The following is a 24,672-nucleotide window of genomic DNA, read 5'->3' on the forward strand; positions in this document are numbered from 1 at the left end:
AAGATATTGAAAAAAAAATGGTGGCTTTTTTAGATCTTTCCGGTTGAAATTCTTCGGGCAAGCTCTCGGTCTACGAGGGGACATTTGCTCCGAATCAATACTTTGCAAAATATTACTCGAGTTTTATTTTTTTAAACGACAAGTGAATCAGCCCTCTGGCTCCTTTGCGGTCTCACCCCGTCCATTTAGGATCTGCACTTTTAAAAAATCGAAGACTGAAATTCGGTACTGGAGTCTACGTAGCGCCTGATAACCCCGAAAGATATGAAGGCGAATTGATATTACACCAGAAAAGCGTATGACACTCCGCAAAAAGAGTAGACTCCGCCTCGGATTAGTGTAAGCCATCCCGAAAGGAAAACAGATGCGCTCTGAATTCATACTACTCAGGGTTTTTGAACGTTACGTAAACTCCGGAGCCAGATTTTACTCCAAATTTTTTACACAGTGCATTATAGCTGTTCCGGAGGTTAAAAGAAAACTAGTTTGAAATTACGAGTGCATTCGTTGTATTTCCAAAAAGAATGTCCAATATTCAGAATATTCTAGTATTATAAACGTTACATTTCTCAGAGCCTTTTTCTTCCATTTGCCTGAAAGACTGTAGAAGTGTAAAATATTTGCACTCGATAGGGCGTGCAAAATTTAAAAATGTGACTATGAATAAATAACTAACTATAACACTTAAACTATAAAAGTAACCATTTCAATGAGATTTCTTCCTTCAATCATTAGATAGGCAACATGCTTAACACTCAAATGCAGCAGCAATAATTTTACCGTGTAAATTTATTTTAATTTTGCAATTCATTGCAACCGGTGCTACTTTGAAATGGGGAACTACTTACTATTTTCGCCGTTAATGTAAAAACAATTAATACTCTGTAGTTTTGTTCATAAATAAAAAATAATAAAAAAAAAAAAATTTTTCGCCGCAGCTCATCCATACAACCACCTATCTACATTTGGTAACAAATACATAGGCTGTCCCAAAACAACTGAGAGTAAGTCTGTATTTCAGAAACAATAATAGATATTGAAACGCGGTTTGTGGGAGGTTGTAGCTCATATCCTTAGCTATTCAACGAGCCCAAGATTTGCTATTTTGGTCAAAATTTCGCTGAGTTACAGCAATTTTTTGGAGCCGTGTAAAATATAACCCTACAGGATTTTTGAGTATTTTTTTCCTTGTCTGAACTGTTGTTCCGAGATCGCAACTTTGCGGATCACGTTGGCACTGGTCTAGATGCAAGTTCTAACATGTTTGCATGTGCTTTCATTGCATACCAGAGTTTTCTTCAACTTCCCAGCTCAGGGAAGCCAACATTGTCCAGCGTTAATGACACTTTCTTCCTCCGCCGCAGAAGTTGACGGCCGGCCGCCATGCGGAATCAAAGCCGCCGACTCGCGACCCTCGGAAAAAGCTGCATGCCACCGATAAATGGTGCTCTCCCCAAGTCGATTTTCTCCATAAGCAACTAACATCTCTTTCACGGTATCAGAGACAGTTAAACCTTGGTAAACACAGTAACGGATGGCATAGCGTTGCTCTTGTTTCAGCTCCGCGGGCGAACTCATTGCACCAAACGAGAACACGTGTCATTAACGCTAGACAATGTTGGCTTCACTGAGCTGGGAAGTTGAAGAAAACTCTGGTATGCAATGAAAGCACATGCAAACATGTTAGAACTTGCATCTAGACCAGTGCCAACGTGATCCGCAAAGTTGCGATCTCGGAACAACAGTTCAGACAAGGAAAAAAATACTCAAAAATCCTGTAGGGTTATATTTTACACGGCTCCAAAAAATTGCTGTAACTCAGCGAAATTTTGACCAAAATAGCAAATCTTGGGCTTGTTGAATAGCTAAGGATATGAGCTACAATCTCCCACAAACCGCGTTTCAATATCTATTATTGTTTCTGAAATACAGACTTACTCTCAGTTGTTTTGGGACAGCCTATGTAGTATACTGGAAAACAAAAAACACATTGGATGTAGAGTCCAGACTCTTAAAAAACATCGACAAGAAAAAGTACTCTTGATTCAATCAGAACCAAGCCTCTTAATTTAAACGGATTTCGTTTCGATTCAAGCAAAAATCGATTGAATTAAGAGTATTTTTTCTTGTCAATGTTTTCAAGAGTCTGGACTCTAGATCCAATGTGTTTTTTTTTTCCCACTGCGCGTGCGCTATTTGTGAAACGAACCGGAAATGTATATTAGAAGTATTCTGCCGCAGTAAGGAAGAACGTCGTATGAAAATTCGAGCGTTGTCAAATTTCCTCGGATAAAACATGTATTTGTGAGGAAAGTTTTGCACAGTTTTCCTCGGACTCTTCAGATACACTGTTAAAAATTCCGGCGCGCATATGGCGCTCATTTTGTTGGTATACACTGAGAAAAAAAGTACAATAATTTATACCGAGGAGTACGGTGCGCAGTAATACGGTTACCTGCACCGTACTCTCGGTCATGTGAACCGCAGGGTGCGGGAGTGCGAACCGAGCCGTGAGAGGCCGCGGCTTACTTGACCGAGGTTCTTCCGTGGAAAAAATTCCACGGTGGTACGGTTCACATTACTGCACATCTCGGCTTTTCACTCGGGTGAAATCGGAAACGTTCGGGTGAACAAATTTAAAGTTCGGTTTCTAACCGTCTTTGAGCAAGTGAGTGTTTTCCACGGGCTGGTGCTTTGAATCCGATCGTGGAAATGGAGTGAATAATTTCAATCACAAGTGCATATAAGTATAATGATATTTGAATTTGCCGCGTGTGGTCCGAGCCGGCAACATTTGGACAGCTGGAGCTGGGTGAGTGAGAAATGTGCACCGTCTATCAATTCTGTTCTCTGTGATCATCCTCCTTTGTTATCAGCCACGCTTGTGCAGTGTCGAATGCTTCATTTTATCTCAAATCAACTCTCATATCCCTGAATAATTAAAAAACAGTGCTGAGTTTTTGTATTTGAAACTCTGAATTGTGTGTCTCATGGCTTATCAGTTACTTAAAGTACTCAGGAACGTCCATTTAGGCACCTCTTTGTTTCATCAACCTTGTGCCTCCAGGATCAAGTTCGGCACTCGTTGTAATTTGTGATTTCTATTTCTTCCAAAGCCATGGTAACGAAGTGAGAATGTTAACGTATCTATACAAAAAGGAGACTATCTTCTTCCGAATCAGTTCTACAGAGTGTGCTTTTCTCACGTAACCGAACGTCACAGATCCAGCTTGTCTCGTTCCAATGATTTTGTCTAACAATTGAAGTACATATGTTTCTCAGGTACCCACCTACAGTTTTCAGTAATCCCCTTTGTTCTTTTTAGTTAGTTTTCTTGTTTGATGAACCTGCTCTCCTGAATTTAATAGGAGTCTGATTCAGAGAGATACATGAGCCCATCGGTATAACCTCAAAACATCTTCCTCCTTAAAGAGTAATTGATAGCTGTATGACTTTTTAAACAAATTACTCAGCTGATTGCATCTTGCAGTCTCAGTATTTGTTTGAAAATTTAGCAGTGTTGATTCATCTATTTCACCCAATAGTTGCAGCCTCACTACTTAAGCTTACGCTCTTACCTTAAAGATTGTGCAATTATTGTCAGGTGCGCGCACAGTGAGTTGTTGCTTAAATGCATGTTACCTCTACATATGGACTTTCATCTTATAATTTTTGAAATGAAAATCAGTGGTGCATCTATTATTTAATGAAAGGCGAATGAAAAAAAAACAAACCAGAAAGTGTAGTGTACTCAAGAGATTCACATCCAACTCTGCAGAAAATTCATACCTTCTGATTCAATCGCAAAAATTGTCTGGTGAGTCAGTGTTTTATTTTATTCTCCGTTTCAACACCATCCATGTTCTCTGCAATTGTGACCGATCAGGATATTCTCACATTTTATTTTATTAACGACTCTAGTGCTCTTCGCAGGGAGAATTAGTTTTAGCATACCTACATTGAATGTCTTATGCCCATCCAACTTCATATTCTAACAAGAACTAGATATTATAATAAGTTGTGCAGTTCTGTAAACCTTTCTTGATACTTAAGTTTTAAAATGGTGTATGCAGAATTTGTATTTGTATTTCATGAGAGTGATCTTTAATCAGTTCTCTTCAAGCAAGTTTTCTCACTGACTTGAATAGAGATACTGTTCCTTGCATGAACCAATCATTGCTCCTAGACCTAATGAGGTATTTTTTTTTATTTTTCAATCGTGCTTAATTCTTGTTTAGAGAGATGTGTATGTGTCAAAGGCAAATAGTCAAATTAGGCATTTTATCAAATACCTAGGCGGATTGTCAAATTTTCAGATGTTGCGAGGTTTCTTATGTTTTCACAGAGACCTCTCGAATTTCCAATATTTAAAGTGTGAAAGTCCATTAAAGTACAGACTGTTATTGCCTTTCCTATTCAAAAATGCTCCTCACATTTCTTCAGTTGTCCAAATTGTGAAATAAGTTTATTTTATTAAATGCTGTGTATTTTGAGATAAATGTGCAATCTAGGACTAGAAATAACTCAGGTATTTATCATTGTATGAAGCAAATTTCTACAGAGAATTCCTTCCCACATGATCAGAGCATTATTTTGTCTACAGTTAGTAAAATAATCAGAATTTCAGTCTAAGTGAAAATATTTGACCATTTGCCTAGGCATTCAACCAAATGCCTGATTTGACTATTTGCCTTCAACATATGCACCTACAACGACCGATCAGCGATTCAAAATTGGGAGGAACTGTTCGAAGTTACTTGGGAATTTAAAAAAAAAATGAATTTAAGGAAAATTAGGAAAAATTAATAACCAGCTTTTTCTCTCCCTGCACTGTTTTTCATGCCGAACACCAGATCATTTTCCAAATTAAATTTTAGGCTTCATGGCATCGATTTTGATTAAAATTTGCTGTGCTGTCTGACTAAATATTTTCAAAATTATGACACAAGAGCCCCGCTTTTGAAGGTCCGAATGTCTTTTTTAGCCTCAAATAGTGACCGAGGGAGGTCTCTTCATTTTTCATTTAAATTTCTCTCAGGTATTAAAATAAACAATGTGACTTTATTATTGCAAATTAATACATGAAGTCGAGAGATTTAATGAAAGGGGGGGGGGGGAGAGATGATTCCAAATTCCCCTCAATAGAAGACAATATCCCATGTATCCTCTGGGAGGGATGCAAAAATCCTGTTGGTCTTAGCAGGACCAACGGGGATTTTTGCATCTCTTCCAGAGGGTACATAGGATCTTTTCCTCTATTGAGGGAAATTTGGAATCATCTCTCCCTCTCCCCTTTCATTAAATATCTCGACATTATGTATTAATGGGCACCCTAGCCCCTGACTAGTACATACTGAAAAATTCAGTCATTGGAGGGGGGGCCATCCGGAGCCCCCCCCCCCCCCTGCCCCAGCAGCTACGTCACATCGCCCTACCCTTACCGGCGCACCCCTAAAAACGTCGGTAACGCAAACCGCACCACCCCGGTTGTGCAAATCGCAGTTCGGTAGCAGGAACCGAGAGTTCGGTACCCTGAATCGGGAATCTCGGTACCCCGAACCGAGAAGTCTGGTAGTAGCTACCGAGGATATACTGTAGTGTAAACCGAAACATTCGGTGTTCAATATCGGCCGTACTGTGCGGTACGTGCTAACGCACTGCGGTTCTCCTGACCGTACTTTTTTTCTCAGTGATACTGGCCAGGCTGTACTCAGATCCGGAGCGGGAGTGATATTCGCGCTGAACTTATTTTTCGCGCTGGTCATTAACTCAGAGAAAATCATGGATTTTTAACAGTGTATTTTATATTAAATCGCGAAAATAATTGACTGCGAAATTTGGGGGGGGGGGGGGTAATGGAGATGTTGCATGTGTGAGGGATTTGCGATTTGACTGTTGATTCTTGTGTAAAAGTTCGCGAGAGACACGATGGTGCCACTGGTTTTCTCTGAAATCAACTCCCAAGCTCAAAAAAAGCTTTGAAGTTGAAGCCAAAATGGAGGAGATATCCCGCCCTACCCTGAGAGTCCACCTCTACATCAAAACAAACTCTCCATGCAAAGATGGGAAGCAAATACATCAGCAGGGTTGCCACTTTATTGGGGGACTCTAAAACTGAAAACACGGCATCGCTGCCAATGTATTTGCTCCCTATCTTTGCATGGAGAGTTTGTTTTGATGTAGAGGTGGACTCTCAGGGTAGGGTAGGATATCCCCTCCATTTTGGCCTCTCTTTGACAGCTCTTTTTGAGCTTGGGAGATGATTTCAGAGAAAACCAGTGGCACCATCGTGTTTACCGCGAAGTTTTACATAAGAAACAACAGTCAAATCGCAAATACCTCACACATGCAACATCTCCATTCACTATTTTCTCGGTAAATTTGACTTTCATTGAAGGAAATATGGCAACATCTAGAGGCTCATACGGCATTCTTCCTTAGCACAGCAGGATTATAAAACAGACGGAACTCAGAGTCCCTAACATTTGAGATTGGTCACCGATTCAGACGGTGACGACGTGGTGCTCGTCGACATAGGCCTCTGAGACTCGGTTCCTGAACTCGGCGTGGATCTCCGAGAAGGACTTCCCCTTCGTCTCGAAGACGACCTCGTTGACGAAGACGCTGGCGCTGAAGCAAAACGCGGCGAAGACGATGAAATTCACGTACATCCCGAAATACGTGTCGATTGACTGGAAGATCTTCAGCGTGAAGAAAGAGAACACGGTCAGCGTGACGGCCGTGATCCCGTTGGCCAGGCCGCGCGTGTTGGACGGGAAGTACTCACACTACAACAAACACAAAATCGGGGACTACCTAGAATCTTATATAATATACTATACAAAGATATTTAATAATTCTTGACGCGTGAATTCAAACCATCCGCTCATGAAAACTCAATGCTCTACGTAATTCACATCGCGCGCTAAACGTTATCATGACAGTCTTTGCGATATAAAAATCTGGCTACGTCGATCTTGACGCTTTGGCTCAGCTGTAGCAAATTGCTAATGTTTAAACAACACAGGGTGGGAAATGAACATTGCTCGATTGAGAAGCTTGCTGAAACCGTTGTAGTGCGCGATTTGACTCACGTAGAGCTTTGAGTTTCTTGTGAGCGGGCAGTTCAAATTCCCCGTAGCCAACGTGAAATAAAAACGTTAATATCTTCGTTAGGAGTTGGTTTCAGTAATTTTCGTTGCACGAATCGTGTTTTCCGTGAAATTCTGGTTAAGGAACATGAATATCAGATTGCTTACATTCCTACCTTGTCTAGTGGTCCATTGGGCGCGCAAATCAATCAAAAGGAACTGTATCCACTGTGACATGGGACCTGCCATTCATGTACCTTTATGGATCTTAGCGGGCCATTGTTGAAATCGATAGACAATGCGATAGATAAAGAAGACATAAAGAGTAAGGCGTATGGAGCGATTCTATCGGTTGGAACGGGTGGTTCTTATAGACAAAGGGAGAAACTGATGGACTAACTATAGGGTCTCTCGTGGGTTGCTGTTGGTAAGTCTATTGCCACCACCTGCCTCTACCAATAGGATCCCTCCATATCTTTCTTGTCTTCTATGTACATCGCTTCGTCTGCAAATTTCAACAATCAGTCCGCAAGAGGGCTCGTCGTCGAACGGTTTGCAGCGACCCATTAAGCTGCAAGTCAGGCTGCACATCGGGCGGCCTGCGAACTGATTACTGAAATTGATGGACATAGCTATAGACAAAAAGGACATAAAAAGTATGGGCCGATCCTATTGGTTGAAATGTGTGGTTCCTAGGCTAAGGAAGATTATGATGGACTAACTGTCGGATTTCTCGTGGGTTGCAGTTAGATAGTCCATTACCCATCAGCTTTGTCCTCTGCAACCACCAGCTTCTACCAATAGAGTCCCTCCATATCCTTTTTGTCTTCTTTGTCTATAGCTTTGTCTGTTAATTTCAATAATCAGCCCGCTGGCGAGCAGCTTAATGGGCCGCGTGAACTCGCTTTAAGCCGTTCAAGTCTTAGAATCGTGCTTTGATGTTTGATTCTTTTAGATTATCTAAATATAATAAGATCCGTCCAAGAAGTTGCACAATCTTAGCAACATTGCAATGCTCTTGGTCCCTCTTTGCAAAATGCAGTCCAATTGTTCAATTCATGAACCAAGGGTATCTTCGTATTCAATTCAGTCAGTAGTTTCCACTCAAACACGAAATTCATCTAATGGAGATGTTGCATGTGTTAGGTATTTGCGATTTGACCGTTGATTCTCATGTAAAAGCTCACGAGAAACACGATGTGGCCACAGGTTTTCTCTGAAATTAACTCCCAAGCTTATAAAAAGCTCTCAAGTTGAGGCCAAAATGGAGGGGATATCCCACGCTATCCTGAGAGTCCACCTCTACATCAAGACAAACTCTCCATGCAAAGATAGGGAGCAAATACATTAGCAGTGATGCCGTGTTTTCAGTGTTAGAGTCCCGAAATAAAGTGGCAGCCCCGTCAATGTATTTGCTCCCTATCTTTGCATGGAGATTTTGTCTTGATGTGAAGGTGGACTCTCAGGGTAGGGTGGGATATCCCCTCCATTTTGGCCTCAACTTGAGAGCTGTTTTTGAGCTTGGGAGATGATTTCAGAGGAAACCAGAGGCACCATCGCGTTTCTCGCGAACTTTTACGTAAGAAATCAACAGTCAAATCGCAAATTCCTCACACATGCAACATATCCATTTCAGACACCTGCATGCAAATCCCTAATCACTAAAAAAAGTGCCACTCTAATGGGATACCTGGATAGTAGAATGAACGGCGCCGTATCCGATGGTGTGGAAGCAAGCAAGCGCCCCGACGGCGGCGAAGACGATGAAGGCGTAGTCGCTGAGGGGCGGGAGGAGGCGGAGCTCGTAGAAGTAGAGGGCGATGAGGACGTTGGTGAGGGTGAGGCCGGCGGAGGAGACGAGGAGCATCGGGCGGCGGCCGCAGCGGTCGACGAAGCCCGCGGAGGCGATCGTCGAGACGACGATGACGACCGCGAAGGAGATGGAGACGAGGTTGGCGTCGCACCGGGTCCCCGTCTCCTCGAACGTCATCGTCGCGTAGGTCAGCAGCGCGCAGATCCCGGTCATTATCTTGAACATGGAGAGAACCTGGAGCCACAGAAAGCGGAGGGTAAGGGTTCGATGTCGATCGACGTGAATCCATCAAAAAATATAGGACATATAGGTTATAGGACATTTCGTCAACGATTTTTTGTCCGCGCACCTGTTTTTTCCAGTAATTTACGTCCACGCGTTTTTTCGGCACGGGAGTTTTGGTCCACGTGCCAGTTGAGACCCAAAGTTAATTGGATTGCATTTTGCAAAAAGGAACCGGAAGCATTGCACTCATGCTGAGATTGTACAACTTCATACTTTGCAATAAAATTACTGATATCACGAGGAAATATGAAGTTTACATGGTAAGTTTTGTCTCAAATTCACATTTTTTAGCGAGTAAATTAGAGTCTGTTAATGGATAATCAGGTTTTTCTTCCAAGACAAAATAAGTTGCACAATCTTAGCAACATTGCAATGCTCCTGGCTCCTTTTTGCGAAATGTAATCCAATTGGCCCGCACATGTAAATACAAACGACAATTGCTCACGACGTTTTTGGATGAAAATGTAAAATGTCTTAGAAGAATGAGGGTTTGCTTGTTTTTTTGTTTTGTCTGTTTGGTCCAACGGAGAATAATATATAGTTGAGAGTTTTTGTAAAAATGGGGGAGCGTCAATTCCACGAGACAAAATTCACTCAAACTCTCTACACCTCTTTGGTGTAACAGGACTTCATTACCTTTCAAGATTTTCCCACCCTCTAATACGTAAACCGGATAAACCTCTACATCCTCGGAGCACTTTAATTTTTTCTTTTACATTTTGTGCTTTTATTGTGCTGCAGCGAGGTGTACGCGCAACCAAACGCTCAAAATTTGACGTATTTAACTCTAAAAGATCGATGTACAAATGGGTTAAAACTAAAGATTGCGTGCTTCTTGGATTTTTCCCCTCTTTTATTCATTTTTGAAGTTTCTGTCGCACAACTGCGGCTAATTGAGATTAATGTCGCTCGGAAGAGGTTTTACAAATATTTGTCACGTCTTGAAAATATAAATGTTTTCAAAATGAAGTAATAATTTCGTAAAGAAAAAATAAAAAATATAAAAAAAGTACCTATACACATATAAGGTATTTTGTACATCGAATATTTAAAGGATAGAAATAAAATTCACCAATGACAATTTAAAAAGATGATTCCAAAGGAGAAAGTAATAACATTTCGTTTAGAAAATGAGCAACCATAACAATACCTCCTTCTCTCTAAATTTCCATATTGTCAATATAATTTTACATACCGACTTAAATATAACGCTTGAACCAAGTCACCGTTGCTTATTTTACGTGTGGGCGTAAACTACTGGACAAAAAAGGTGCGCGGACAAAAAAGCGTTGAAAAAATGTCTTGAAACCCAAAAAATAAAAACGCGAACTTCCGAGTAGCATGCATTGAAGTGGCACACAGAAGGGGCGCGGCAAGCGTAAGAAAAAATGAAACGCCTACAGTTTTTCAGATATGCAACACTGACATCCCCAGAGCAGTAATAGTTGCATCCAGGAGTTTTTAACAGGCGGTGCCTTTTTAACAGGTGCGGTAGAATCTTGTGACCGTATAAAGACAGCCCTACGTCATTTTTTGACACCACTGATGTGGACAAATCTGATATGCTTCTAGCTGACCTCATTTCCTCTTTTCTGACCTCATTGCGGATTGGATCGACATGAATCGATCGACGCGAATCGATCGACACCAATTCGATCGATAAATTATTACAAAACCAGTGTTGATTGGATCGACGTAAATCGATCGAAAAGTCAAAACATGAACCGATCGACAAAATTCGATTGATTCACGTGTTTGTTGATCGATTCACAGGTTTGTCAGAAGCTTCTGAGCTCGATCTCTCAAAACTTCATTTTTGCACTAACTGCTCTCTTCGCTATCACGGCAGCACTGCCTTGCTAAGGAAAAACGCCGTATGAACATTCGAGAGTTGCCAAATTGCCCCGAATAAAACATGTATTATGGAGAAAAATCATGCGTATTTTTCCCTGAAACTTTCAGGCGTTTTGGATAAAATTGCGGACAAGATTGTCTGATAAAATTGAAGAAAAATATCCACAATTTTTCCAGTAAATTAAGCTTCTATCGAAGGAAATATGGCAACGTCTGAGGGCTCATACGGCGTTTTTCCTTAGCACGGCACTAGAGGGACTCACTTTCTGAGGAAATCAGTGGCACCATCGACCTCGTGCGTGTTTTTCGCGGAATTCTACATGCGGACTATGTCTCTAAATCGAAAATCTCCGTGGCATGCAAGAGCTCCATTACTCCTCAAAGGCTGATTGTGTTGCATAAACACACGGAGAAAAAAACTTCATGCGTGGGACCCGAAGTTGAGGTCGTATGGATCTCTGATGTTTTCGGATCAGGTATCTAAAAACTGGCCGTAACAAACTGGCCGTAAAAACTGGCCGTATGGGGGACTGTACTCAGTACTGTCACAGGTTTAGCAAGCCTGCGGACCCCAGCTGGTAGCCCCTGCCTTAAAGGGGGGTGGAGATGGTCACCGGCTTCATGGCGTATGAACCACTCATCAGAGGGGCAGACAGGGCTCATAGCTGTGGTGAAAGCAGCCTGTCTAGGAGACGGTACTCCAAAATCAAACCCTGGTCCTCCAGCCCAAGTAGCCAAATCCAACCAAAAAGTTGCAACTAAGTTTCAACTTTGTTTCAACTTAGTTGCAACTAAGTTGTAACTTTCTTATCATTAAGTTGCAAGAGGTTCCAACTTTCAAACAACAAAGTGAATACTTCTTCAGATAAGTTGTAACAAAGTTGCAACTTCCGATGCATCCCCCAGGTGACCCACGGGGGGCGGGGGGAGGGGGTGGCGGGGGGAGGGGGTGGGGGAGGCGCGGGGGGAGGGGGTGGGGGAGGCGCGGGGGGGGGGGTGGGGGGGGGGGGGGGAGCGGGGGGTGGGGGAGGAGCGGGGGTGGGGGAGGAGCGGGGGGAGGAGCAGGGGGAGGCGCAGAAATGGAAATATATGGCAGTTTACACTCATCCTTGCACAATGTGATAACTTTAAAGCTACTTTGAAAATTTAATTTTTTCCAATCACTATTTAACATTGTGTATTTTTACGTAAGAGAAAAACTCACAGAAGACAAAACTTTACGGGCAAAGATGAACATTTTGAATTGAGAATATTTGTCCTGGTAAAAAAGACAACTACCCCTGTGACTAGGAGGGTACATAAATGGAACGCCCTCAGGTAGTTGCACGACTACACCTATGTAGTCGCACGACTACGACTAGGGTAGTCGCATGAATACATCTCGGGTAGTCGCTTGACTACCTAGATGTAGTCGTGCAACTACCTGTGGGTGTTCCAACTACGTACCCTCCTAATCACAGGGGTCGTCTTGGCGACTACCCAACTTGTGGAGTGCATATGTCATGGAAACATGCTCAATAAAATAGAAAATGAACAAAAACCACTCACCAACTTGCTCGAATCAGTAATCCACTGGGTCAGGAAAATCCAATTGACAACAATTAATCCAAATTTCCAATTAGAACTGGTATAAGTACAGAGAAACACTTGAAAACACTATGGGTGCATTGTAAAAAAATCTTGAGCACTCTTTAGCGTAAGTGAAAAATTAGCACCATGATTTAATAGCTGATCAATACAGAACAGCACTCTCAGAAAAGCACTGACACAACACCATTTTTCAGTTTATTTTTACTTCTAGGAGAAAAATGCATTTTTCAAAAGATCCGACATCATCGGCCATCGCTCGACAGCAATGAATGAGATAAAAATAAAGCTTAAATAATTTCACAATTTACTCCGATCATTGATGATATTAAGGTAGCCATTGATTCTCTACCCGACGTCCTTATCACACATAACAAGGAAGGTCAAGAGCACAGAGCAAATGGCACTAAGCAGCGCAATGTACATGTGATATCGCAAGTTCCGGAAGTGTCGATCTGCAAAAATACAAAGCGAGAAACAGATCATCATATTGATCCACCTACAATTAATGACCGTCAATAGAGACAGACATTCAAATACGTTATAATAAATAAGCCACCATTTGTTAACAGAACAGAGTTTTCGTGAGAGTAAGACCCTTCTGTCTGGAGGGACGAGGAACTTCCTTGGACCTTTCCTTCCGAGAAACACTTAAAAATGGACCACTTTACTACTTACAGGTCTGAGCTGCTGAATGAATTACATTACACCAGTCAATAAAATTTTAAACTCACGCCCTCACCGTCGAATGTTGACGGATGACCTGATCTATCGCTGAATATACATAGGATGAGAAGTTGACACATCTGAAATGTTGAGGGGTTCATACTTGTTTCAACTCTAGTGGTACTAGATATTATTAAAATTAGATAACTGCCAGATGTCCTACAGGAGATGAAGTGGGTGCAACAAAACTTTTCGACTTGAGATAGAGCCCGCAACTGCTGTTAGGAATAGCACATGGTAGTAAATGCATACACAAACAAAGAAAATAGAAATCACAATTACTTTGCTAGTTAGAATACCTAAATCAACTGAATCGTAAATCGGCAAAGCCAATTAAACTCAAGTTACTTACGTTATCAGTTGCTTGACAATCGGTGACAGGCTCATTTGTGTGTCCGTCGTCCCGAGTTTAAAGGTGGAAGGAGAAGGGAGAGTATTTACCTGTGTTTGATGAAGTTAGGTACAGTGAGGTGGATGCCGATGATACGAATCACGAAAAGAACTAAGAAGATCACATATTGGATTAATTATTTCATTTTCAAAGTAACGGCATGGTCGGCCGTGGCCGTTGCTTACGGCTTGGTGATTTGAAATGAATTGGCAGTGCTGCCGTTCTCGCTCAGCCCAAGATTCCGTGATTCGGAACTATTTTATTCCGATTATTTTCAAATATTCCGGGAAAAAGTTCCGAGATCGGCCAGGAATTAATTCCGATTCCTGACGCGGGATTTTCAAATGGTTTACCCGTTTTATAAGACGGCCACCCCTTAAAATCACTGTCAGGGCGTCATGAATATTAAATGAACAGTTCTCAACTGGTTTGGACGTAATTATGACGCCCTGACAGTGATTTTAAGGGGCGGCTGTCCTATAAAACAGTTAAATCGTTTGAAAAGCCCGCATTAAGGAATGGGAATTAATTGTAATTAATAATTAATTAATTGACATATAATTGACCATCTCCCCGGAATGAAAACTCTGCAAATTATTTTATTTTTATATAAATTGAAGATTACCTAAACATTAGAGATGTAAAAATAACACATTTAAATGGATCAGCCCATTTACTTGAAGCTTTTCTTTTTTAGGAACATATAGGTTTTCCCAGCAGAAAAATATTTGCTGCTTAATAAATTTTCAGAGCACTTTTTTTTTTTCATTTATGCTACATCAACTTTTGAAATTTTTAGCTTTGAACTTGTTTTCTTCAGAGTCATTGCAATGCATGTGTAGTGTGTTGTATAGAAGCTCGACTGACACTTCCGTTTAGGAAAGGAATTTTTTGGTTTTAATGCATAAATTGGCTTTAATTTTCTAATAATTTATTTTCTTACTTGAAAATAACAAACAAATATAGAAAAAGGACAAGGAGAAAAATAAGTACGGCTTGGACAAAAATAGACAAGAAATCACTGATAGTTAACTATTTACTTAAAAAAACTACTTAGTAACAAGCACCAAAACATGATGTGAACAGTTGTTCAGTTCATTTCATTATTTTCATATTTTGATTTTCTTTCTTGAGGTTATAGGTTTGGTAGAAAACCGCGGGAAGATGGATACGACACTCGAGAAAATTCTAGAAAACAGAATCCCCATTTCCAGAATGATCATTGCGAGAAAATGTCCAGATTAATCTCAATACCTCCGATGAAAATATTAAAAATTCCTACAAAAATGGCCTAAATTCCGGGAAAAATCCGAAAAAAGGCAAAAATTTCGGGAAAAATCCGAAAAAAGGCAAAAATTCCGGGTAAAATCCGAAAAAACGCAAAAATTCCGGGATATTCCGAGAATTACAAAGATTCCGAGAAAAATTCCGAGAAACTTCAAAAGTTCCGAAATTCGGAATTAATTCCGGGAAACGGCAGCACTGTGTTGGTGTTCCAAGTCCAAGTTGGATACCGGATAGTTGGGCGGTGGACCGTTCCACCTGTTGACTTTTCATCTGGGTTTCGTATGAAAATGAAAATCAGCCTCTAAAAGCATTTAAGAACGCCAGTTTTTGTACTTTAATCCCTGCTTGGAATTATTCTGCTGATAATTCTCTTTGATAATTCTTTTGATAAATATATACGTCCCTTGAAGTATCGGCAAGGAACGATTATTCCTATTCCAGGAACACCTTGACAAGTGTTAGGTTATGTCATGTTTATATTAATGTTTATCTCCCACATCTGTTTCTGTTCAAAAGAGTTCTACTGGTTCTACCTTTTTCCTTTAAGTCATTTTACTCAAAAATTGGCACAATCAGTAAGTAATTTTTCATCATCACACCCTTGTGTACTTTAATTCGGTCTAATGGCATCTATCGATTCCATGTATTCAAATTAAAAATTGAGAACTCTCTTCTTGCCCAAATAGTTTGCCGACTGTTACCTACTGAGAGACAACAGCTCTTTCACCCGTCCGTTCAATATACTGACATATAGAAAGGCATCCTCACTGCGTATCCTCTGTCATTCTCTTGAATTGGCTGGCTAATTTATTAGCAAAAACTTGAAACACCTCATCCCTAGAAATTTGACAAATCGCACATTTGCAGTGGTGCGCTGGTGTTGCACTTATTTCATCCCTTTTAAGGCAACAGATAGTTGTTAAATTTTAAAATACTACCAAAGCTGAAACAAGAATAAACCGCTCTGCTTTTCAGATGTGCCAACTTCTCATCCTATGTATATTCAGCGATAGATCAGGTCATCCGTCAACATTCGACGGTGAGGGCGTGAGTTTAAAATTTTATTGACTGGTGTAATGTAATTCATTCAGCAGCTCAGACCTGTAAGTAGTAAAGTGGTCCATTTTTAAGTGTTTCTCGGAAGGAAAGGTCCAAGGAAGTTCCTCGTCCCTCCAGACAGAAGGGTCTTACTCTCACGAAAACTCTGTTCTGTTAACAAATGGTGGCTTATTTATTATAACGTATTTGAATGTCTGTCTCTATTGACGGTCATTAATTGTAGGTGGATCAATATGATGATCTGTTTCTCGCTTTGTATTTTTGCAGATCGACACTTCCGGAACTTGCGATATCACATGTACATTGCGCTGCTTAGTGCCATTTGCTCTGTGCTCTTGACCTTCCTTGTTATGTGTGATAAGGACGTCGGGTAGAGAATCAATGGCTACCTTAATATCATCAATGATCGGAGTAAATTGTGAAATTATTTAAGCTTTATTTTTATCTCATTCATTGCTGTCGAGCGATGGCCGATGATGTCGGATCTTTTGAAAAATGCATTTTTCTCCTAGAAGTAAAAATAAACTGAAAAATGGTGTTGTGTCAGTGCTTTTCTGAGAGTGCTGTTCTGTATTGATCAGCTATTAAATCATGGTGCTAATTTTTCACTTACGCTAAAGAGTGCTCAAGATTTTTTTACAATGCACCCATAGTGTTTTCAAGTGTTTCTCTGTACTTATACCAGTTCTAATTGGAAATTTGGATTAATTGTTGTCAATTGGATTTTCCTGACCCAGTGGATTACTGATTCGAGCAAGTTGGTGAGTGGTTTTTGTTCATTTTCTATTTTATTGAGCATGTTCGCATGTCGTGCGTTGAGCATATGTCATCCGTTGTTACCTTGCATGATGCAAATGTAGCTGGAAGATTCTCCTACACATGCGTAGTGGAAGATGATGAACATTCTGAGAATATTCTGAGTTTAGCTGCTGATACAGAATATTCTCAGAATATTCTCTGATTATTAAAAGCTGCTCAAAATGTAGGAACATTGTCGGAATATTCTCAGAACATTGGGTGCTATCTGGCTGGTGTGGCAGTTTCACCGTCGGTATGCTATAATTAAATCATAGTCTGAGGCATAATGTAAAGGTGATGTTAATATGTAGTTGCACAACTAAGTGTCCCAGAGTTGTGTAGTCACATGTGTAGCGGGTAAAGGTAGGTACATAAACATATGCACCTATGCTTGCGGATACCCACCATTGATCTGCAACTACACATTCATAGCGACCACTAGCCGGTGACCACCTTGCAACTACCTTGCGAATACACTGCGCATACTGATGACTACCCTTGACAACCATGTGACTACACTGCGACTTCTCACATATGCACACGACTATGCTATATATTCGCAGCATAGTCGTCTTTTTTACCAGGGATGCTCTTTCCACATCTGGGTCTGAGTGTATGAAGCTAGGCAGGGCAGCTAAATTGTGCGATTTGGCATACAATCTGAGATTATTATATATATATTGATTTACTGCCAAATCTGTTCATAGAAAAAATGTAGGATTTCTTTTCAGAAAACTGTGTAGCAGAACTTTTTAGTGGATTAACTGAATATAAAAAGCCAAGATGCACAATTTCCGCAGCATTGTCAACCTCATCGCTCTTTAACCAGAGAAATCACAAATTGCTTCATGAATGCAGAAAAAACAAGTACCTCCAGGAGTTTGTCTTACTTAAATAAATCAAATGGCATATTGGGTACAATTACTATTAACATTTTTCTTGTTACTCATTGTTTGTTGTTCACTTTACTTGTTTAAAATTCCTCCCAAAAAGTTCGAGGAAAAAGTTGCAAAAATATTGAGACTTTGTTTCAACTTTCCTGCCATCTTCTTCCAACAAAGTTGCAACAAAAGTTACGTCAGAAAGTTGCAACTTTTCTATGATGTTGTTGCAACAAGTTGCAACCGTGGCTACTTGGGAGGTTGGGGGTTGGGGCATCGGGCTAACTCCCCGATACCCGGAAAAAAACTTAATGTTAAAAAGCCTAATAAAGATAGCCTCGGTGATAATGGAAAAAAACGGATTTTGCGACACAAACTACGGAAAAGGACAATGGTTTTTGGGACATGGAATGTACAGGGCATTTCTAATAAATTGACAGAGGTTGTATCGGAGGTAAAAAAGTATAATGTAGATGTCGCCGTGTTAACAGAAACGAAAAAGAAAGGCACAGGATCAGAAAACTTAGGATGTTATGATCTGTTCTATAGTGGTGTCAGTAAAGATCAACGCGCACAGCAAGGAGTCGCCATACTTATCCGGAAAAGTTTGCGTCCGTCTATAACTACTTGGGAAGCAGTAGACCAGCGGATCATCAGAATGCATCTTACACTGCATGGTCACAAGGTGGCCCTGTTAGGAGTATATGGTGTGAATGATGATGCTCCCGTCAATCTAAAGGATCAGTTCTTTGAGCAACTCAACGACGAGGTTCTGAGGGTTGGAAGGACAAGGGAGGTCATTATCATGGGAGATTTGAATGGTAGAACCGGACGAAGGAATGGTTCTAAAGTTGTTGGACCTTTCGGTGAAGAGGCGATGAATGACAACGGTGCACGCATCATTGATATGTGTGAACAAAACGAGTTGAAAATACTGAACGGATTCTACCAACATCGAGATATCCATAAGTACACGTGGGTTCAGCAAACTCGGGGGCTGAAGTCAATCATCGACTACGCGGTCACCAGGCAAACGAGTACCATGAAGGTTCAACAAGTAAGAGTTTGCCGGGGGTTCTCCTGTGGTAGTGATCACCATTTTCTCAAGGCGGAGATTGCATTTCCGGTTAAGTATGGGCTGCAGAGGAATACCTTGCAACATCAGAAGTGCCAGCCACAAGGAACGAAGATCGAACAAGTGCACTACAACATCGATAGCTTACAGCATGAAAGCGTGAAAGCGCTCTACAGGAAGCGGCTGGATGAGAAACTGGGAGTAGAAACTTTCGATACTGCAGAAGAGTTGTACCAGTTCATCAAAAGTTGCATACATTCAGCTGCGAAGGAAGCCCTGGGTATGTGTAATGAGAGCAAGGATGTACAGAAACCCTACTGGTGGGACAAAGAGGTAGAGGAGGTAATTGAAGAAAAGCGTAGGAAGTACCATGACTATCTGGCTTCTAGGACTGCAGACACCCGCGGCGCGTATAGGAAAGCCCAGGCGAGGGTTCGTCTTTTAATCACCAGGAAGAAAAACGAGTCTTGGGAGACCAACTGCTCAAGGATTGACACATACCTGGGGGGAAGGAAGAGTGCTGAGAGCTGGAAGCTGATCAAAGGCCTAAGAAGGGACATGAAACGGGACATTATATCTCCGATAACAATCTCACAGCTTGACGAACATTTTAATAAATTATTGACGGAAGGACGACCAGAGTTTCAAACGGGGAATGCTGAAAATATAGTCGAGGATCACTCAATGGAAATTCGAGTTGAGGAGGTGGTCAAAGCAATCAGGGAATTGATGAATGGAAGAGCTCCTGGGCCAGGAAACATTCCAGCCGAGTTAATTAAATGTGGGACTGGCAAGTTGGTTAACCATCTCAGGGATTTGCTGCAGAAGTGCATTGACGGTGATGACATCCCGAAAGAATGGAAAGAGGCCTGGATAACAGCGTCGCATAAAAAAGGAAGGAAGGATGACTGTGGGAACTACAGAGGGTTAGCGGTGACAGGAACGATAAGTAAAATTTATGGAAAAGTGTTGAAAGCGAAGATCGAAGAGGAGTGGACCCCGTTCGAGGCGGAGGAGCAAGCAGGTTTTAGGGCTGGTCGGTCTACCGCTGATCATCTGTTCTGTGTTACCCAGTTAACCGAAAAGAAGAGAATTGTTGGCCAGGAGCTTCATTTAGTGTTTTTGGATATTGAAAAGGCTTATGATAGTATTCCTCTTGTGAAACTCTGGGAAGTCCTAGAAGAAACTGGTTTTAGTAAAGGACTTATTGGGGCAGTCAAGCAGTTTTATCGGGGGGCTTTTGCTAGAATTAAGTGCCAAGGAAGGCTTTCAGACGGTTTTTTTGTCACCAAGGGGCTTAAGCAGGGATGTTGTCTGTCACCGACGCTGTTTAAGATATATCTAGAGCACGTTCTGAAGGAATGGAAAAGAAAGTGTGCCGGCATGGGCGTCCCTCTAAATGACCAAGAAACACTGTTCACGCTATGCTTTGCTGACGACCAGGTAGTCATAAGTCAAGATCACGATGACGCGGAGTATATGACCCGGAAGTTGGTGGAGGAGTACCGCAAATGGGGCCTCGAGGTTAGTGTCCGTAAGACAAAAAAGATGTCAGTCGGAGGTGCTCAGCAAAGCATAGTCCTGGAGGATGGTCAACATATAGAAAGTTGCGAACAATACAAGTACCTGGGGGTGAACCTGACTTCGGATGGGAAGCTGGATCAGGCCATTCGGGACCGTAATCTTCTAGGAAGGAAAGCCATCGCCATGCTTAATGGGATCCTTTGGGACCAAAGGATTTCCAAAGACAACAAGAAGAGGATTTATAACTCGGTTGTCAAGCCTATTATCACCTATGGCAGTGAAGTGTGGCAGTTGAAGAAGCGGACCCAAGAAATGCTCAAGGCGACCGAGATGGATTTCTGGCGAAGATCGGCTGGAATCTCGAGGAGAGAACGTGTCAGGAATGAACGTGTCCGAGAGATAATGGGCGTTGAGGGGACGATTGTGCACGATATCATGACCAAGCAATTGGTATGGTATGGGCATGTGCAGAGAATGGCTGATACCAGGTTGCCGAAGAAGGTGTTGGAGTGGGTCCCCCCAGGTAGGCGACGGAGAGGGCGTCCAGCCAAACGGTGGGTAGAGGGCATCCATGAAGAGATGGAGAGATGCCACCTTCCGGAGGATCTCTACCATGACAGATTCCTGTGGAGAATAGGCGTCGCAGAGCGCCCTAGTGCGCCGTAAAAGCGGCTCATACATACACATCTAAAAACTTGAGGTCCAGTTTCCGAAGTTCGGGTCAGACATCTGAAGTACCTCGATTTACACCGAAGGGTTCGGGTCACACATCTGAAGTACTCCGGTACATACCGAAGTGCCTCGATGTCTGACCCCAACTTCGGTAGCTCGACCCTAAGCTTTCGTATGCGTGATCAGAAAACTTCAGAGATCCATACGACCTCAACTTCGGGTCCCATGAACGAAGTTTTTTCTTCGTGCAAAAAAACGAGGGCGCTCCGACTGACTAGAGTCCCTTTATACTGAGAGTCAAGACAATTTGAATCCATTTCTGATTGGTTCCCGTATTTTAGGCCTCCACAGTGTCACAAACGGGAATAAAGATTACATTTTCACCAATTGCAAAGATTATAATCTGGAATGGACCAGGGAATCACGGGTTCGGCAAGGAACAAACGGAATGAGAGGAGGAACGGAGAAAGGCATTTGAGAATGGGCCGATCAAAGATTACGAAAAACGTTCAATTTCCGTAATCTTTATTCCCGTTTGTGACATCCATGAGCCGAATTGTCTTGACAAGGGACTCTACGACTGACCTGGAGAATGATGAGCGCCTTGCGGTTCCCGACCTCGGTCATGAGGTCCATGAACGTGGACTTGTTGGCCATGTCGGTCTCGACGGACTCCTGCATTAGGAGGAGCTCCTCTTCGATCGGGTCCTCCTTGCTTCGGAAGAAGGAGAGGGACTTGCGCGCGGACTTGACGTCGCCGACCATGAGGTAGAAGTAGGGCGTCTCGGGGATGAACATGAACCCGATGAACATGACGGTCGGCATGGCCAGGCAGATCATGGCGAAGACGTCGTAGGAGAACGGCGGTCCGAACACGTAGGCGTACAGCGAGCCCACGTACATCATCACCGAGAACATGCTCCCTAGGAAGCATAAACAAAGACATTGGCGATTCCAGCAAGTTGGCAACATTATATTTCCTCCATTTAAATCTAGAGTACCTATTTAGGGAGAGTATGAAAGACAGGCAGCTGGTTTGGTATGGACATGTGCGGAGAATGGCAGATAGTAGGTTGCCCAGAAAGGTATTTGATTGGGTTCCTCCCGGAAGAAGGCGGCGTGGACGTCCAGTAAAAGGTTGGCGAGAGGGAGTGGAGGGGGAGATCAGACGGTGTAATCTGCCCGATGATTTGTGGGAGGATCGATTCCGATGGCGATTTGGAGTCGCAGAGCGCTCTAGTGCGCTGAGGTAGCGGCTTCATATGTATGTATGAAAGACGCAACCCTTTTCGGCACGCGACGTAAAAATCGGAGAGTTGAAAGAGGTATTTTCGGCACAAGCTATATTCTACTCTTTTAACTTTCTTTTGGCCGTATATTTTCACCTTATCTTCTATTGTAAGAAAACAATTCGAAAAATATACTGCCGTGCTAAGGAAAACCGTCGTATGAACCTCCAGGCATTGCCAAATTTCCTTTGATAAAACACGAATTTCCTGGTAAACTTATGAATATTTTCTTTCAAATTTTTTAGATTATTTTGCTCGCAATTTCACTTAGAGTTCCTGAAAATTTCAAAGGAAAATATTGATAACTTTCCTCAAAAATGAACGTTATATCGAAGGAAATTTGGAAACTCTTTAATGTTAATACGGCGCTCTTCCTTAGCATGGCAGCATACTCCTAATGTTTGACAAATAAGCAAAAAAAACAACCTTGAGATGCTCCAGAGACAGGAGACCCTCCACTAGTATCTTGGCCATGGTGGAAGCTTTTACTTTCGGGACTTCAGCATTCTACTGTTTCCTTACCCACATGTTTGATGTTCAACAACGCGTTGGCAGTTTCATTTTGCAAATAAGCCAAAAATGGCCAATTTGGGAAACTTGTTTGGCCCATGACGTCACGCGAAGCTCATCATCCACCACGTAGGTTGGTCAACAGCCGAAATTAGGGTGATGACTGCTGCTCCCTGATAATTGTCCGCAAGGAACTGTTGAATACCCAAAAGTAAAGCCGAAGCTTTCACCTTTTTTTTTTTTTTTCTTCTTTCTTTTTTTTACCAATTTCAAATAGCCTTTGGCTAATCCCACGCTTATTACCCCAGCCCCAGGTGACCACTGCCTGAGACCGTCAAACTCAGATCACCTGGCCGGGAATCGAACCCGGGACCTTTTGGTCATAGGGCCAGCGCTACAACCACTACACCACAGGAGGCCGACAAACCAAGGCCTTTCGCCGAGAGGCCAGTGGAGGTCTCTTGTCTCCGAGATGCACCTACCTATGGTTCCACGATGCTCCGTCTTGGCGATCTCGCCGAGATACATGGGCGTGAGCGTGAAGACGAGTCCGGTGGCGAGCCCCTGGAGCACCCGCATGGCGTAGAGCATGAGCTTGGCCTTGGAAAGGAGGACGATGATCCAGGAGGCGGCGAAGAGCGGGGCGGCGAGGTGGAGGACGAACTTGCGGCCGTAGCGGTCGGCGAGGACCCCGCCGGGATCGGCGAGAGGAGGTTGCCCAGCTCCATGATCGAGACCATCCAGGAACTCTCCTCCGCCGTCATCCGGACTCGCCGCGGGGGTCCCGCAGCGCCCACATCACCGGCGCCGGCCAGCCCATCGCAACCCCGAAGCACGCCGAGCCGATGGACGCTGCAACGAACAAGAAGAGGGTCGTTAAGGTCTCGATACACGATCAAATGGACCACTAGACAAGGTCAGAGCCAGATTAAGGGGTGGCCACATGGGCCACGGCCCATGGCGGAAAATCTAGGGGGCTGCAAATTTTGCAATTTTTCTAAATGTAGGTATAAAAAAAAATCGGATTTAGGAAAAAAAAATTACAAACGAGAAGAGGCTACAAAATCTCTCATTTCCTGAGAGTATAGTAATTTCTAATTTTGTCGTCTCTCAGTGATACAAGAGACAGCACCTTTAATTAGTCGAGTTAAGAGAGTAACCAAACGCACGATTTGGCCCGGAACGGCGCGACTTAAGGAGAAATGATGACGAGGACTTAAGATGAAAAGGAGAAGCCCTCGGCGCGGCAATCGGCATGTAACACATGTTAGCGCCTACAAGACTGCGAGAATACTTCACGCATTGCACCAAACCCAGTGCGGTCATTGTGGTCAGCGTGAAACAGATAGCACCTACAAGAATGCTTGAATACTTCACGCATTGCGCCAAACACAGTGCGGTCTGCGCGGCGCGGCGGCAGAAGTTGAAATCATTTAACCACATTCATGTTTGTTCTTTCATAATTTTTTCCATTTTTTCGTTCATTTCTTATGAATGGAGGGCCTTGTCCGCACAGAGATAGGTTTACAAAACTTAACTGTTGCTAGTAGTGATGACAGGGCATCCCCAAAAATGTGTTCAACATGAGTAAACGCGTCTTATGCACCCCTCCCCCGCTGGCACGTTCACTTGATGGTTTTTATTGTTGTTTCAATACGAATGAGAAGGGGGCGGCAGAATACAGGCGGCCCATGGGCGGCAAGTAGGTAAATCCGGCCCTGGACAAGGTACGATTTTCAGCATTCTGATACATGTTTCTTGACTAAAATTTCACGTAGAATACGACGCGCACAACGAAAATTACCGAAATCAACTCCTTCTAAAGGTCAA

The 24,672-nt window shown here is 42.6% G+C and overlaps 1 protein-coding gene across 1 annotated transcript; it reads right to left on the minus strand.

Annotated features, from left to right (window-relative positions):
• Positions 1–492: 492 nt before the first annotated feature.
• Positions 493–23,694, minus strand: LOC109036110 (facilitated trehalose transporter Tret1). Its single transcript, XM_072304679.1, is given in 5 exon segments — positions 493–6,788; positions 8,782–9,138; positions 21,629–21,966; positions 23,325–23,537; positions 23,540–23,694. Coding segments are annotated over 5 exon segments (1,260 nt in total). The 5' UTR covers positions 23,607–23,694; the 3' UTR covers positions 493–6,503.
• Between the last annotated feature and the right edge of the window lie 978 nt (positions 23,695–24,672).

This window comes from Bemisia tabaci, chromosome 9, assembly GCF_918797505.1.
Source record: "Bemisia tabaci chromosome 9, PGI_BMITA_v3".
NCBI classification, from domain to species: Eukaryota; Metazoa; Arthropoda; class Insecta; order Hemiptera; family Aleyrodidae; genus Bemisia; species Bemisia tabaci.